The sequence below is a fragment of the Budorcas taxicolor genome, chromosome 22 (assembly GCF_023091745.1).
Source record: "Budorcas taxicolor isolate Tak-1 chromosome 22, Takin1.1, whole genome shotgun sequence".
NCBI classification, from domain to species: Eukaryota; Metazoa; Chordata; class Mammalia; order Artiodactyla; family Bovidae; genus Budorcas; species Budorcas taxicolor.
Window position 1 is genome coordinate 42856486 of NC_068931.1, and position 12801 is coordinate 42869286.

Consider the following 12801-nt stretch of genomic DNA (forward strand, 5'->3'; position numbering starts at 1 on the left):
GGGTCCGGCCTCTTGCACTCCCTGCAGACCTGCCGTGGTTAGAACCGCACCTGATACATAACAGGTGCTCAACACACCTGAGCTCAACCCCGGCAAGAGATGCACGAACCTCCTCTACCCACTGCGCCTGCGCAGGAGCCACGCGTGCGACCATTCCGCGCGCTCTGCGCCTGCACAACGTCTGCCTGCATAGCGCCTACGTGGCTTCCGGGTCGCTTCGCTGCGCTAGGTTTGAGCCCTGTGAGCCCCGGTAGTACGGCGGCGGCGCCGTCCCGGCCTCCTCCTCGGCGTTCCCACGCCCACTCGGCGGGCTCTCGGCCTCCACGTCAGGGCCGCGCCGCGGAGATGGCGGCTCAGAAGATAAACGAGGGGCTGGAACACCTGGCCAAAGCAGAGAAATAGTGAGTGAGGGGCCCAGCGCGGCCTTGGGCGAGCGCCGGGGTCGGCGCCTCCTAGGCCAGTCTGAGTCAGCACCAGGTGGGGGGCGCTGCCGCGGGGGCGGAGCCGGGCGGACGGGGTGGGGCCGCCGCGCCCCGGAAGCGCTGCCTTCCGCCGCCGGAAGTGGGCGTGCCTCGGGCAGTGGGGGCGCTGCCGGGTCCGAGCGCATCTCTGTATCTTCGCGCAGGTGCTCCTGGTTCCTGGCTCTTTGGGCAGCTACCTGGCCCAACTATGTTTTAAAATCTCTAGCTTTTCCCAAGTGTAGCAACAAGATGACTTAACGGATGTGTCTTGTCTTTGGTGGAATTTTAAAAGTTCTGGTGGACAATGGGGCTTCCCAGGTGACTCAGTGGTAAAGAATCCATCTGACAGAGCTGGAGACGCGGTTTCCACCCCTGGGTCAGGAACCCTGGAGAAGGGAATGGCAACCCACTCCGGTATTCTTGCCTGGAGAATCCCAACGACAGAGGAGCCTGGCCGGCTACAGTCCATGGGGTCACAGAGAGTCGGACATGACTGAGTGCGCGCGAGCGCACACACACACACGGTGGAAAATATAATGACTTCGGGGTAGGGATGGGGATTAGAATTTTGCTTTATTGCGATGCTTTCTCAATTTTGTGGATTAGAGTAGACAAGCTGCATTTTAACCGTTTTGTTTTTCTTAGCTTGAGAGTTGTTTACAAATTTGAACCTTACAGTAGAGTTACACAAACATAAACTTTAATTGGCCAAATTAAAAGGAACACAAGAAAGGCTGAACGTCTGCAGGCTATAGGGGCTTCCCCCTCTCTCAGTTAAGGTGCTCCCCCCTGATTCCTTGGCTTTCACTAACTGAATTCAGAATTTAAGATGGTGTTTTATTTAGCAATTCTTATGCACACCCAGTGTTCTTGCCTAGAGAATCCCAGGGACGGGAGAGCCTGGTGGGCTGCCACCTGTGGGGTCGCACAGAGTCGGACACGACTGAAGCGACTTAGCAGCAGCAGCAGCAGCATGCATACCTAAATTTGACAGTCACGGGGTTAGTTTAAGCTGTAAGTCTGAAGTTACAGAAAGCATCACGGAAAGGACACAGAGATGTGGGCTCAGGATCGATTGGCCTGTGGTCCTGGAGAGCAGCTGCTCTTGTTCTCCGGTCCCGCTCTCCTCCCCGTGTTGCCCTGCCCTCTGGTTGCCCTTCCTGTCCACTGCAGCTCATTGCAGCCTTCCTGCTGCCGCGCTCTGTCCCTCTAAGGGTTTGTCTTTCTGGCCTCGCTCTGCAGTCTCCTTGGAGGATCTTAACTGGGCGCTGGTGTGGCCTGTGTTGATGGCTCAGGTTATCTGTGCCTCTCCTGAGCTGCAGTCTCAGGAATCCAGCTGCTCACTGCAGTGCCTCGACTGTCCCAGGCTTTAGTGCACCTCAGGGCTTGTTACACCCTGGATGCTGCTGATGCTACCCTGTTTCCGGTTCAGCAGGGCTGGGGGAGGCTTAACAATTCATACATTTCTAGCGAGCTAGCAGCAAATACTGGCACTGCTCGTCTGGGGACCAGGCAGTGATTACCTCAACTTTCCTTGGATGTTATGTAGACATTTCAGAAGGGGGAGACCATGTCTGTGACAGTGGGAGGGAAAGTGATGAAGTGTGTAGTTACCAGGAACTTTGGATGGAGGTAGACTAATGGGGACTTTCCAGTTGATGCTTCCCCTCCCTCCCTATTTACAGACCTACAAGGTCCTTACAAGCAGGGTTCTGACTTAAGAATGTGGTGGATAACTTCTGTTAACTGTATCTTCCTTTCATTTAGCCTGAAAACTGGTTTTTTGAAATGGAAGCCGGATTATGACAGCGCCGCTTCTGAGTATGGAAAAGCAGGTATCTGTGACAGTTGTCCTGCCTCCTGCAGTGTGTTATGTTGATCTCAGCATAATTCTCACTCTTAGTGCTTCCTGTAGCGTCTTAGTTGTTAGAAAAAACAACCGAAGACCTGCCCAGACCCTGTGCTTTTCTAGGTTCTGTTTGCAGGTGTCTTGAGTGCCAAGTTGCAAACCCGGCTGCGTCCCTCTCCCATGAGGGCAGACTGTGGGATGGGCGCAGCTGTGGGCTTTTAGCATCATTAGCGTGTTCTTGAAGTGCAGTCAGTTCATACTATATACTTCCAGGAGTTGTCATACTTTTCTCCCAGCTGTTTCTGAATAAAGACTTTTTTGGTTCACTTTGTAAAGCATGTAAGCCTCATTCTCAGCAGTTGTTTGTGCACAGCGCGTGTTAGACTCTAGTTCTTTACAGCCTTGCTCAGAGATGTGCTGATAGTTTTTCATCCAACGTTAAGTTTATAGGCATATTTTAATATCTTTGTTTGCATATAAGATAAAAGCAGTCTGAAATTTCCAACAGAAAGAGAACTTATTACAAATTCAGCATTTTCAGTTATGGAATGACAGCTTTCAGCGTATCTGTGATGATTTTGGACATAAAGCATAGTATGATTTTGAAATAGGCTGAACACGTTTTATTGTGTGCTTCTGCGGTGGTTGTGATCACATGTGTTAGCCTTGGGTAGAAATCACCTAAGAAATCTGCTTTTAGCAGACTTTAGTTTTAGTATATCACCAGGAATAAAGAAGTCAAAAAAATTGAAACTAATAGGCACAATGTAGGATATAGTTTCTAGAGAATAATTATTAAAATAATTACAGGTTCACATTTTACATGGGTTTTATGGACGCTTCATACAAGAATGTTTTTGTAACCGGAGAGCATGACATTTTGCAGATCTCCTCCATGAGGGAAATTTAACATGAAACTGTTGTATATGCATCTGAGACCATTTCTGCTTTCAGAAATAAGTACTTCCAAGTCAGATTTTCCCGTTAAAACATTCTTTGTTTGTTTTCTTTAAGGGATTATGCAAGATACATTTCATCAGTAAAGTTTTATGACAGCAAAATGTAGAAATTCAGGGATAAAATAGTTTATTGTTTGTTTATTTTCAGCATTTTAAGATAATTTTAAGAGTGTTTTTAGCAAGTAATATTTTCTTAAAGCAGTATACTTTTCACTTATTTGTAAGCAACACTTCATGAGCTTTCCAAAGTCTACAAAATAGTAATTAAAGATTGTGCTAAAAAAGATTATAAAAATATTGAGTGTGCTTATTGGACTTCAGTTTCAAAATAATTTAAATAGAATAAACTATAACTGAGTACCGTTTCTGTTGTAAACTGTGAAACTGGTGAGGAAAGGAGCTGTCTTTGTGACGACGCCTGTTTGCATTGTTGCTCGATTGATGTGATCTAAGTTCTTCAAAGTGTACGTGCTGGTGTTAGAAAGAGTTAAAAAAAAACTTTTGAAAATACTTGTAGATTATTGATAACCAAAAAAGTTATAAGAAAATGGTGTCGAAAAAAGTAGTATTTATAATTTTATGAAATTTCCTAAGTATTTGATTAAGTGTTAAGTTTATTTTCTAATACCTTACATATCATGCAGATTTCAGTAGTGATTCATTTGAGGGTTTTTTTTAAATGATGGAAATAGAAAATCTGTTTTTATTTTCCTGTGTTTCAGCTGTTGCTTTTAAGAATGCCAAACAGTTTGAGCAAGCAAAAGACGCCTGCCTGAAGGAAGCTGTGGCCCATGAGAACAACAGGGCGTATCTTTTCAACCTTTGGAAATGGTTATGAGATTGCTGCCTGTGGGGTACAGTGCTGTTAGCTTAGAAGCCTTTTAGAACAACTCTGCATGTCTGAACTCTGAAGGTGATTTATGGAGACTTGATCGTGATCCACACTGCTTTGCAGAGCTGCCTTGGAGAGTTCATTGATTCTGGATTTGCTCGATGATGGTTTTAACTTGGGATGAAACGAGGGGGATGCAAGAGACAGGTGCTGAAAAGTGAAGAGGTGGTGCAGGTCGACAGAGAGGCCGCTGTGTAACTATTTTCAGAGGATGGTCTTCCTAAAAAAAAATTTGAAAGAAAGTTTTTAAGTAGTTGAAAACAAATTTTCCTGAGGTATTTTATAATCTTATTGACTAAAAAATGTTTGCTTTACCTCACGTGCAGATTACGGTTATAGTAATCTTGCATTTTTAGTAAAACATCAGATTAATGCATAATAGAAGTAGCTTAAAAACCTGTGTGGTGTTTTGTCAGTGTTTTTGTCAATTGCATAGTTTTTAGTAGACATCCTCAGGCATTAAATGATCTCTACCTGGTTGACTCTGGGAGATGGTGATGGACAGGGAGGCCTGGTGTGCTGCGATTCATAGGGCTGCAAAGAGTCGGACACGACTGAGCTACTGAACTGACTGAAACTGACTTACCTGGTTTGTGGAGTTTGCCTTTTTGAACAGATTGGGGCAGTGATTTAGTTAGCCTTGCTTTTTAAAATAATGGATCTTTAGAAACTTTTTTTTTTTTCCCTTAATTGTGACTTTATTACATCTATTCAGCCTTTTTCACGCTGCCAAGTAAGTAAATTTCTTCTATGTGTTCATGTATTTGTAGGTTATTATGTTTTAAGTGTTGCTGCTTTCCCTTAGGTCAGTAAATTTTTCCTAGTTATAAGCCCAGAAAAAGTGAATTCATGTGTACTGCTGTAAATAAAATAGTGCTTTACATTTGTTTCAGTCTTCACCTGAACCTTAAAAAAGAAGTCACTCCTCACTAAGATATTCAGTGTTTAAATCACCATCATATTTTTAGGACCATTTTGTTTAGTAACCTGTGAAAAAACAAGTGAGTTAGAAACCCTGTTTTTCCCCTTTGTTAATATAGCTACTGGTGCCTGTTCAGAGAAGCGGAAAATTTTCTTTTGCTTCTGAGGAGAAAAAAATATTTGTTTCAAAACTTGGATTTAGGTTTGTCAGGTAGAAAGTCAGTTAGCTTCTGTGAGCTTTACTTAATTTTGCATTGGCAAAGAGAAGTCTCTTTACCTTAGATGCCTGCTGTTTCTAAGGTATTCTTGCCCACATAGATAAATGGAAGAAAAATTTCGTTGTGTCATAACAAGGGCCTAAAGTAAGTATGTATTGCCTGAGCCAGTTTAAACTGATGCAACTTCTCGTGTCTGGTAGGAGGTTTCTCCTCCCATCAGGATCTCATCTGAGAACTTGTATTCTCTCTGCAGAGCATACGAGCAAGCCGGCATGATGCTGAAGGTCAGTGACGTTGGGGCACATCTGCCCTGTAGGTAAAATGAGTTATGGTTTGTAGTCTTAAGGACAAGACCAGCAAGTGTGATATCCTCAAGGATTTGTCAGCTTAGTGAAAGATGAATGGGCAGGTTTGAAAACAAGCCCTGCAAGGTCAGCATGGAGACGCAGTTCGTCAGCCTAGAGTAGATAACACCTGTAAACTTTACAGCTCACTTTTTCATGATTTTTTCCAGTTTTTAAAAAAGGTTTGGATTGGGGATGCTAGATGTATGGCTCACGTGATGCTGAGACTTAGTTTATTAGTAAGATACATAGAGTTACTCTGTTGACGGCACTCAGAGTAAGGGTTGCAAGCGCAAGTGCACACAGGGGTATGGCTGAAATGGAGGAGGCAGGCCTGGACGTGCCGGGGGTGGGGAGAAATGCAGCTTCCAGGAGTGGGTAGGTCCCCACAGCTGCCTCTCTGCCCCGCTCGCCAGTGCCGTGTGGGGGCATGAGCCTGCTGATGCTTTTGATATTTTAATATATGAAGCCACCAAAAGACCTTCTGTGGGCGTGTCTGATTATGAGATGCAGATGGTTAAAGCGCAGTGACCTTGGAAATGAGACCCAGCCCTTGGGCTCCTGGTTTGCGGCCTGGTTCGCACAGGCCTTGTGTGTAGCAGGCACTCCTGAGTATTCCAGGAACTGTAGCTGCTCAGGAAACACTGAAGAGCAAGTGGGCTTCTCCTATTTGTGTAGTTTCTCTGAAACCCCGTGAAGGACTGGGCTCTGCAGGATCAATTGGTGTGTTTCTGGTTTGGCTGAAGGAAGCCTGATGGGGAGAGTGACCTTGCAAAGGCGTTTCATTTTCAGTCTGTGTATTGTGTCGTGTTTTGGGTCTTTTGCCTTCTCCAGTTTCAGATTGTTAACTCTGTATTTTTTAATTCATGCATTTACTGCTTTGTGCCCTATTGTTTTCCTAAAGGAGATGCAGAAACTCCCAGAGGCTGTTCACCTGATCGAGAAGGCCAGCATGATGTACCTGGAGAACGGCACCCCAGACACGGCCGCCATGGCCCTGGAGCGGGCCGGGAAGTGAGTGTGGACGGGGCTCCGCCTGGGAGTCTTTTTGTTTTGATAAAAGTCCGGTGAAAACAAGTTTTCTGTTTCATGTATAAGTCAGGTATTCTTGTTTCATTTAGGCTGATAGAGAATGTAGATCCAGAAAAGGCTGTGCAGTTATATCAGCAGACAGCCAATGTGTTTGAAGTAAGTGAATTTGTTTTCTCTAAGTAGACTTAGACCGTTTAGTTTCATGAGAAACCCAGCGGCTACTTTGAAAGCTCACAAGTGAACTCTTTTTCTGTGAGCAGTGAGATGGGTTCTAGTGGCTTTGGTGTCACTGCTCCCACTTCCCCCAACCCTGTCCCTCCCCCATCCCCTCCCCCCATCCAGTGCGGTTACTTTTTAATCAGATGATTGTTGGGGGAGGAGAAAAATTCCTGCCTTAAAGCCATCCACACTCTCTTCTCTTGGATCCACAGAATGAAGAGCGCCTGCGGCAGGCTGTTGAACTCCTGGGGAAAGCCTCCCGGCTGCTGGTGCGTGGGCGCAGGTACGTCTCACACTACTGTGCTCCTGTGACCTGTGACCTTGAGGCCATGTTTAGGCAAGGGCTTGTTGATCGTTAGGGTGCAGCCTGGGGCGCACCAGGCCCATAATACAGCAGCACCTTGGGTTAAACATGGAAAGACCTGCTGCTGCTCTAAGACCTGGCTCGGCTGCTCTAGAGATGGCTGTCTGGTCTGTTACCTGGGGAGGGGAAGTCGCGATGTCTCTGGGAATAAGTATCTGTAGCGCTCACCCAGGAACGTGGACAGAGTCCCGACAGCCAGACAGTGTCATCACACAGGTTGTTTACCATTTTATCCTTCAGACTTAGGACCCACACACAGCATGAGTAGCTGGATCCCAGATAACTAGGATCCTGTGGAATTTCCCTGTTTTTACTTCACTGCAGTTTAAGCTTAGTAACCTATCTCCATTATTAATAAAGCTGTGCAGAGGAGAATGTGTGTGAGTGGACAGGAGAAGGTGACTGTTGAGGATCGTGGTGTCGAGGAGGACATTTGCTCACCGCTCCCTGGCTGCCCACTCTGTTCCCCCACCCCATCACTGCTTGTTTTGGGCCCCAGGGGCTGTCAGGGCCTGACGAGGCTGGGGTGGGCGTTTGAGGATGTGGACACGGTGGGGGTCGTCCTTGCAGCAGCCAGTGCTCCTGGGGCGTCTGCATGGACTTCCAGGGAAGGAGAGGGCTCTGTGATGGTGGAGTCAGGCCTGGTCTCTCCAGGGCTTCTCACAGCAGCTCACAGAGCAGTTAGTTGAATCTGATGGATGCTCATTATTGGATGGTCCTTACCAGACCCAACTCCCATATGAAGCAGCCTGTCCTGAAGTCCTCTTGCTCTGTCTGCTGGGGGTCGGGGAGGGCAAGTCAGATGCAGTAGTCACACCGACTTCATGGAGCTCTCGGAGGGCGCGGGGCGGTGGCTAACAGAGCCTGATGCCACCTTCATTTCTCTAGAACCTGTGACGTCAGACACGTCACACCATGGTCTCTGCTGTGGGGCACTTAGACCTGCCTTGTTCAGCATTTCTTGTTTTGTCTTCAGGTTTGATGAGGCGGCACTCTCTATTCAGAAAGAGAAAAACATTTATAAGGAAATTGAGAATTATCCAACTTGTTATAAGGTATGCTTTCAAAGTGCTTAGTTTTGGCTTTTCCTTGGATCATATTGGTGTAACTGTGCCTGAGACCGTGTTCTATGAACATTTGTTAATTTTTTTAAATAATACCTTCTGGACCTCTGTTTTCGGCTGAGATGGAGTAATCCTACTGTTGCCTCTCTCCTGCTGGTCAGCAGCCAGCACTGCTGGGCAGGGCACAGGAGACAGTGCCCTGAGGACTCTGAGCATTGAGCGGGTGGGAAGACTTCTGACTTCATGTCCCCTCTGCCTCTTAGCTTCGAGAGAGGCACCCCCCCATCTTCTAACCAGAGGGTCTGGGGAAGAGGCCCCTGTAGAAACCCTGTCTCTACAGTGGGAGGAGCTAGGAAAAGGGGCCCAGAGAGGAGGGCTGCAGGAGGGGGCTCCCGAGTGTGTGTGCATGTGTGTTTCGGGGGGTCGCCAGGCCCAGAGCAGAGGGGCTGAACTAAGACCAGAGCCACTGCCCAGGAAGCAGACTGAATGTGTGGCCTGAGCCTGGGATGGTGGGCGGGTCGGTGCAGGGGCCACAGGCCGGTGACTGGACAGAGGGAGTCAGGAAGACGTGATGGTTGTCAGAGACGAGACCCAGGTGTTGGCTCAGCAGATCTAGACCGTGAAGTGGCTGTGACAGCTGCTCCACGCAACCAAGGGCAGCACTGGTGGAGCTGTAGATAGAGGGACTGTTTTTTTTTTTTAATAGAAACTATAAATGAATGAAATGAGAGTTTTAAAGCTGAAACAGCGAGGTCCAAAACCCAGTAGCGGATGGGCTTCATCTGAAAATGGAGATGAACGTCAGATGCAAACCAAGTCACATTGCAGGTGTCATGGAATCGGCTTTGGCATGGATGTGAACCTGCCCTAACCCCCCCTTTTGTTTCAGAAAACGATCGCCCAGGTCTTGGTGCACCTCCACAGAAACGACTACGTGGCAGCTGAGCGCTGTGTCCGCGAGAGCTACAGGTGAGGCCCGGCCGTGCGCCCTGCTGCCCAGCTCTGCTGGCGCGGGTGGCCCTGCCCTCAGAGGCGGGGCTTTTGTTTTCCGTGAAGTTCAGCACAGGGCGAGGACATGGCGAGCCTTTCAGCTTTTGCAGCAGGGTTTTTATGAGTTGGGTTCTTTGCTGTGTTTTTCTCCTGGCGCTTCTGTGGAAGTGAGTGAGTTGAGTAATTTTGTGATGTTTGCCATATAAGAAAAAAAGAGAAAGTCCTCAGGTGTATGATTCAGGAAGGTCAGGATAAGGGGTTTTCTCACAGGTGATGTGAGCAGCCTGAGGCCAGGCCCCCTGACACCTGGGCCCCAGGTCCTCTGCTGGTAACCATGCTGGGCATGACCTGTGCTCGTATGTGATCAGACCTGTGCGCAGGGGTGGGTGTGCGGGGCCCACACCCATGTGTATGTCCTGGCAGCATCCCCGGCTTCAATGGCAGCGAGGACTGCGCTGCCCTGGAGCAGCTCCTGGAGGGCTACGACCAGCAAGACCAGGACCAGGTGGCCGAGGTGTGCAACTCGCCGCTGTTCAAGTACATGGACAATGATGTGAGTGCCCACCCCGCCCCCTGCCCTGGCCTCCGCCCCCTCCCCTGAGGCCGACACTTAGAGAGGAAGCTCACAGGGTGCACGTTGAGCAGGTATCCTGTGGTGACACCCCCCGCTCCGTCTGCGGGTCCCTCTCCAGGTCACTGAGTTTCTGTCAGGCTCATGGGGTCTTGGGGCCCCTCAGGCAGTGGCCACACTGGTCAAGCCCCCACCCTGCAGCCCAGCGGTGTTGGGTTTTATGGCGGTGTTTCCCTCCGAGTGGTGTCCAGGTTTTCAGGGGGCAGAGACCAGGCCTTGGCACACAGGTGAGAGCCGTGGTATCGAAGGTCAGGCCCGGACGTCTAGTCTGAGCTGCACTTTGTCATTGACAGTATGCAAAGCTGGGCCTGAGCCTGGTGGTCCCAGGAGGCGGCGTCAAGAAGAAGGCAGCAGCTCCCCCACAGGCCAAGCCCGAAGGCACCGCTGCCCCCGCCGCTGAGGATGAGGAGGACGAGTACGCAGGGGGGCTGTGCTAGGCTCGGCCCTGCCGGCATGACTCACCCCCAGACTCCGCGGAGGGCGGCCGGACTCACGGTGTCCTGGCTCTGATGCTGTAAGACAAGTCTCGTTCCTGGTTCCCGGACCACTGCTCTGCCCGGTGCCTGGAAGCATTTCCTTTCTTTCCCTGACAAGAGCTCTTCTCAGACACCAGCAGGAATTAACAGAGAAACATCCCATCACGTCATACGATAGCTGATTTTAAAATTGGCAAACCCATTTCTCGACAGACTTGTTCTAAACAAAAGGGGTAACACGCATGGGCAGTCTTTTCTCTTGGGCTCGTGTCATTTGTTAGAAAAGTTGTTTGCATTTTATTTCATAATTGCTGCTAAAAGTGAAGTTTACTGGTTAAACAAAGTAATATTGTAAACATTTGTTTTCATAAGGAGATTTATGCCCCGTAATAATTAGAGACATTTAAGTTATTAAACCTTCAGATGGAGTGTGGGCCAGGAGGCTGTTCTGAGCCTTATGACATTACTTCTCCCAGAACAAAACGCACCTGGAGTGTCATGTGGGTGCCTGAACATTTTGACGGTGGCGTGTCCCAGGGGCCCTGTGCACATCTGCAGCTCTCCCTGGACCGTGGGCATTCCCTCCTAGAGCTCAGCGACAGGTCTCCTCACCCGCCAGCCTGTTGGCTGGCCTTAGTCCTGCAGACCTGTCCTCCCCCTGAGGGCCTCAGCTCAACGTGGAGGCGCTCTCCGTAAATCTCCTGTGTGTGGCTGAGAGAGCAGGACTGGCTTCACAGGCGGGGTGCTGGTATGCGGTTCCTTCCTGGCCTCTCCTGATAGGTTGTCTTCAAGGTGTTCTCTGCCTGAGCTCAGCCTTCTCTCCTGGTGGGAAGAAGCCCAGACCCTGCAGTGCAGCTGATGCCATCCACCTGGCCTCCTGGGCTCAGGTCTGCTGGCTTCCTGGGGACATGGAGGCAGTGTCACGGGAGGACAAGGTCACCCTGAGCTCTGGGAGAGTCCAGGGAGTGTCCTTGCAGGGTGGGTGGGCAGTAGATGAACTCTTTCTGGAAGGTCCGGGTGAGAACACTAACGAATGTCCTCCTCGAGTGCTCCCCCACCCCCCAACCTGGCACCCACGTGGTCTGTGGGCAGTGGCTCCTTCCAGTCCTTGTTTGGGGACACTGGTCTCAGTAGCATTTGTGCTCAGTGACGTGTTAATAGTGCACACTTGTCCTTGCTGCTGTGCCCTCCACATCCAGCCACCCTCCAGGAGTCACCTTAATGTGCATTTGAGCTCGTTCACAGCCATCTCAGCAGATTCGGCCACACCTAGAAGATGCTCTCAACTGCATTGTGTAGACTGTTATCCAGTGCAGCCTTGGAAGAAAGGCTTCACTTCTCCTGTTTTCCTTCATATTAATAGAACAAAAATGCGTACTGAGCCGGGGGGTCCTGCAGGGCTTGGGGGCTTGGGGAGTGGGCCTTGGAGGCTTGGGGAGTGGGCCTCCTAGTGCAGGGGGCTGGAACCCGGGCATCCCTGACTACCGCCACCCCACCCCCACGGGTTATGGTACATGCGGGGCAGGTGGCTGTTCCCGACATCAGGGTTCCTGCCTGGGGTCTGGCGAGAAGTGTCTCCTCTTCCTGCTCACAGAAGCTGTTCTCCTTGGGGGTGCTCAGGAGCAGGGAGTGGTGGTCACAGCAGGGAAAGGTGTCTGAGCTCATGTGGTCCCTTTCCTGGAGAGGGCCCACGTGCGCGTTCTCAGAGCCCAGCAGTCCTTGTGCTGTCCTGTGTGAGTGAAGCAGTCTGCAGAGTCTAATATATTGAACTTAACTGTACATATGCAGAGTGTGGTATTTGTGTATGAAACTGTGCTTTATTCCTGTTTTTTTCCAGCTTTGATGAATAATATTAAATGTTATGGAAATGCTGATTATTGCTTCTATGGGAAGATAATTACAAAAATAAAATCTGAAACCATGCAGGTGTGGTGGTTCTTTTTATTATATTTTATGCTTGACTTGTTTCCTTTTTCCAAAGATACATTGTCAGCTACTGCCAGGCGCCCAGCTGTCCCAGACAGCACATTGCTAGACAGCAGTGTTTGTTCTGGTAAGTCGTGCTCTTGGGGGTCCTGAGGCCCTACCTGGGGGTTACTGTGACCTCAGGGAGCTTTTCAGGGTGCCCGTCACCAGTGACTGTCAGACCGTGCTCTCTCGCCTCGGGGAGGTGGGAGCCTTCAGCACACTTCAGGATACCAGGAGAGTAGTTCTTTCATTAAGTGAGGAGGTAAGGAAGCCAAAGTGACAAGGTTGGCATTTAATACCTGGTGTGCACCCTGGTTACCTGTGGATTCACATGACATCACTCAGACGTTTCCTGAGTGCGACTGTGGAAGACCCCAATGTAATGCGCGCCCTGCCGTCCTGAGGGTGGGGGT

General features: G+C 49.3%; 1 protein-coding gene across 1 annotated transcript; it reads left to right on the forward strand.

Moving 5' to 3' along the window:
• The first annotated feature begins 271 nt into the window (after positions 1-271).
• Positions 272-12345, forward strand: NAPG (NSF attachment protein gamma). Its single transcript, XM_052660259.1, has 12 exons — positions 272-401; positions 2229-2296; positions 3992-4076; positions 4877-4894; positions 5554-5584; positions 6549-6658; positions 6766-6832; positions 7108-7178; positions 8236-8314; positions 9213-9292; positions 9737-9866; positions 10238-12345. Exons 1-12 carry the CDS (start codon positions 346-348, stop codon positions 10379-10381), a joined length of 939 nt encoding a protein of 312 aa, XP_052516219.1. The 5' UTR covers positions 272-345; the 3' UTR covers positions 10382-12345.
• Positions 12346-12801: the final 456 nt, after the last annotated feature.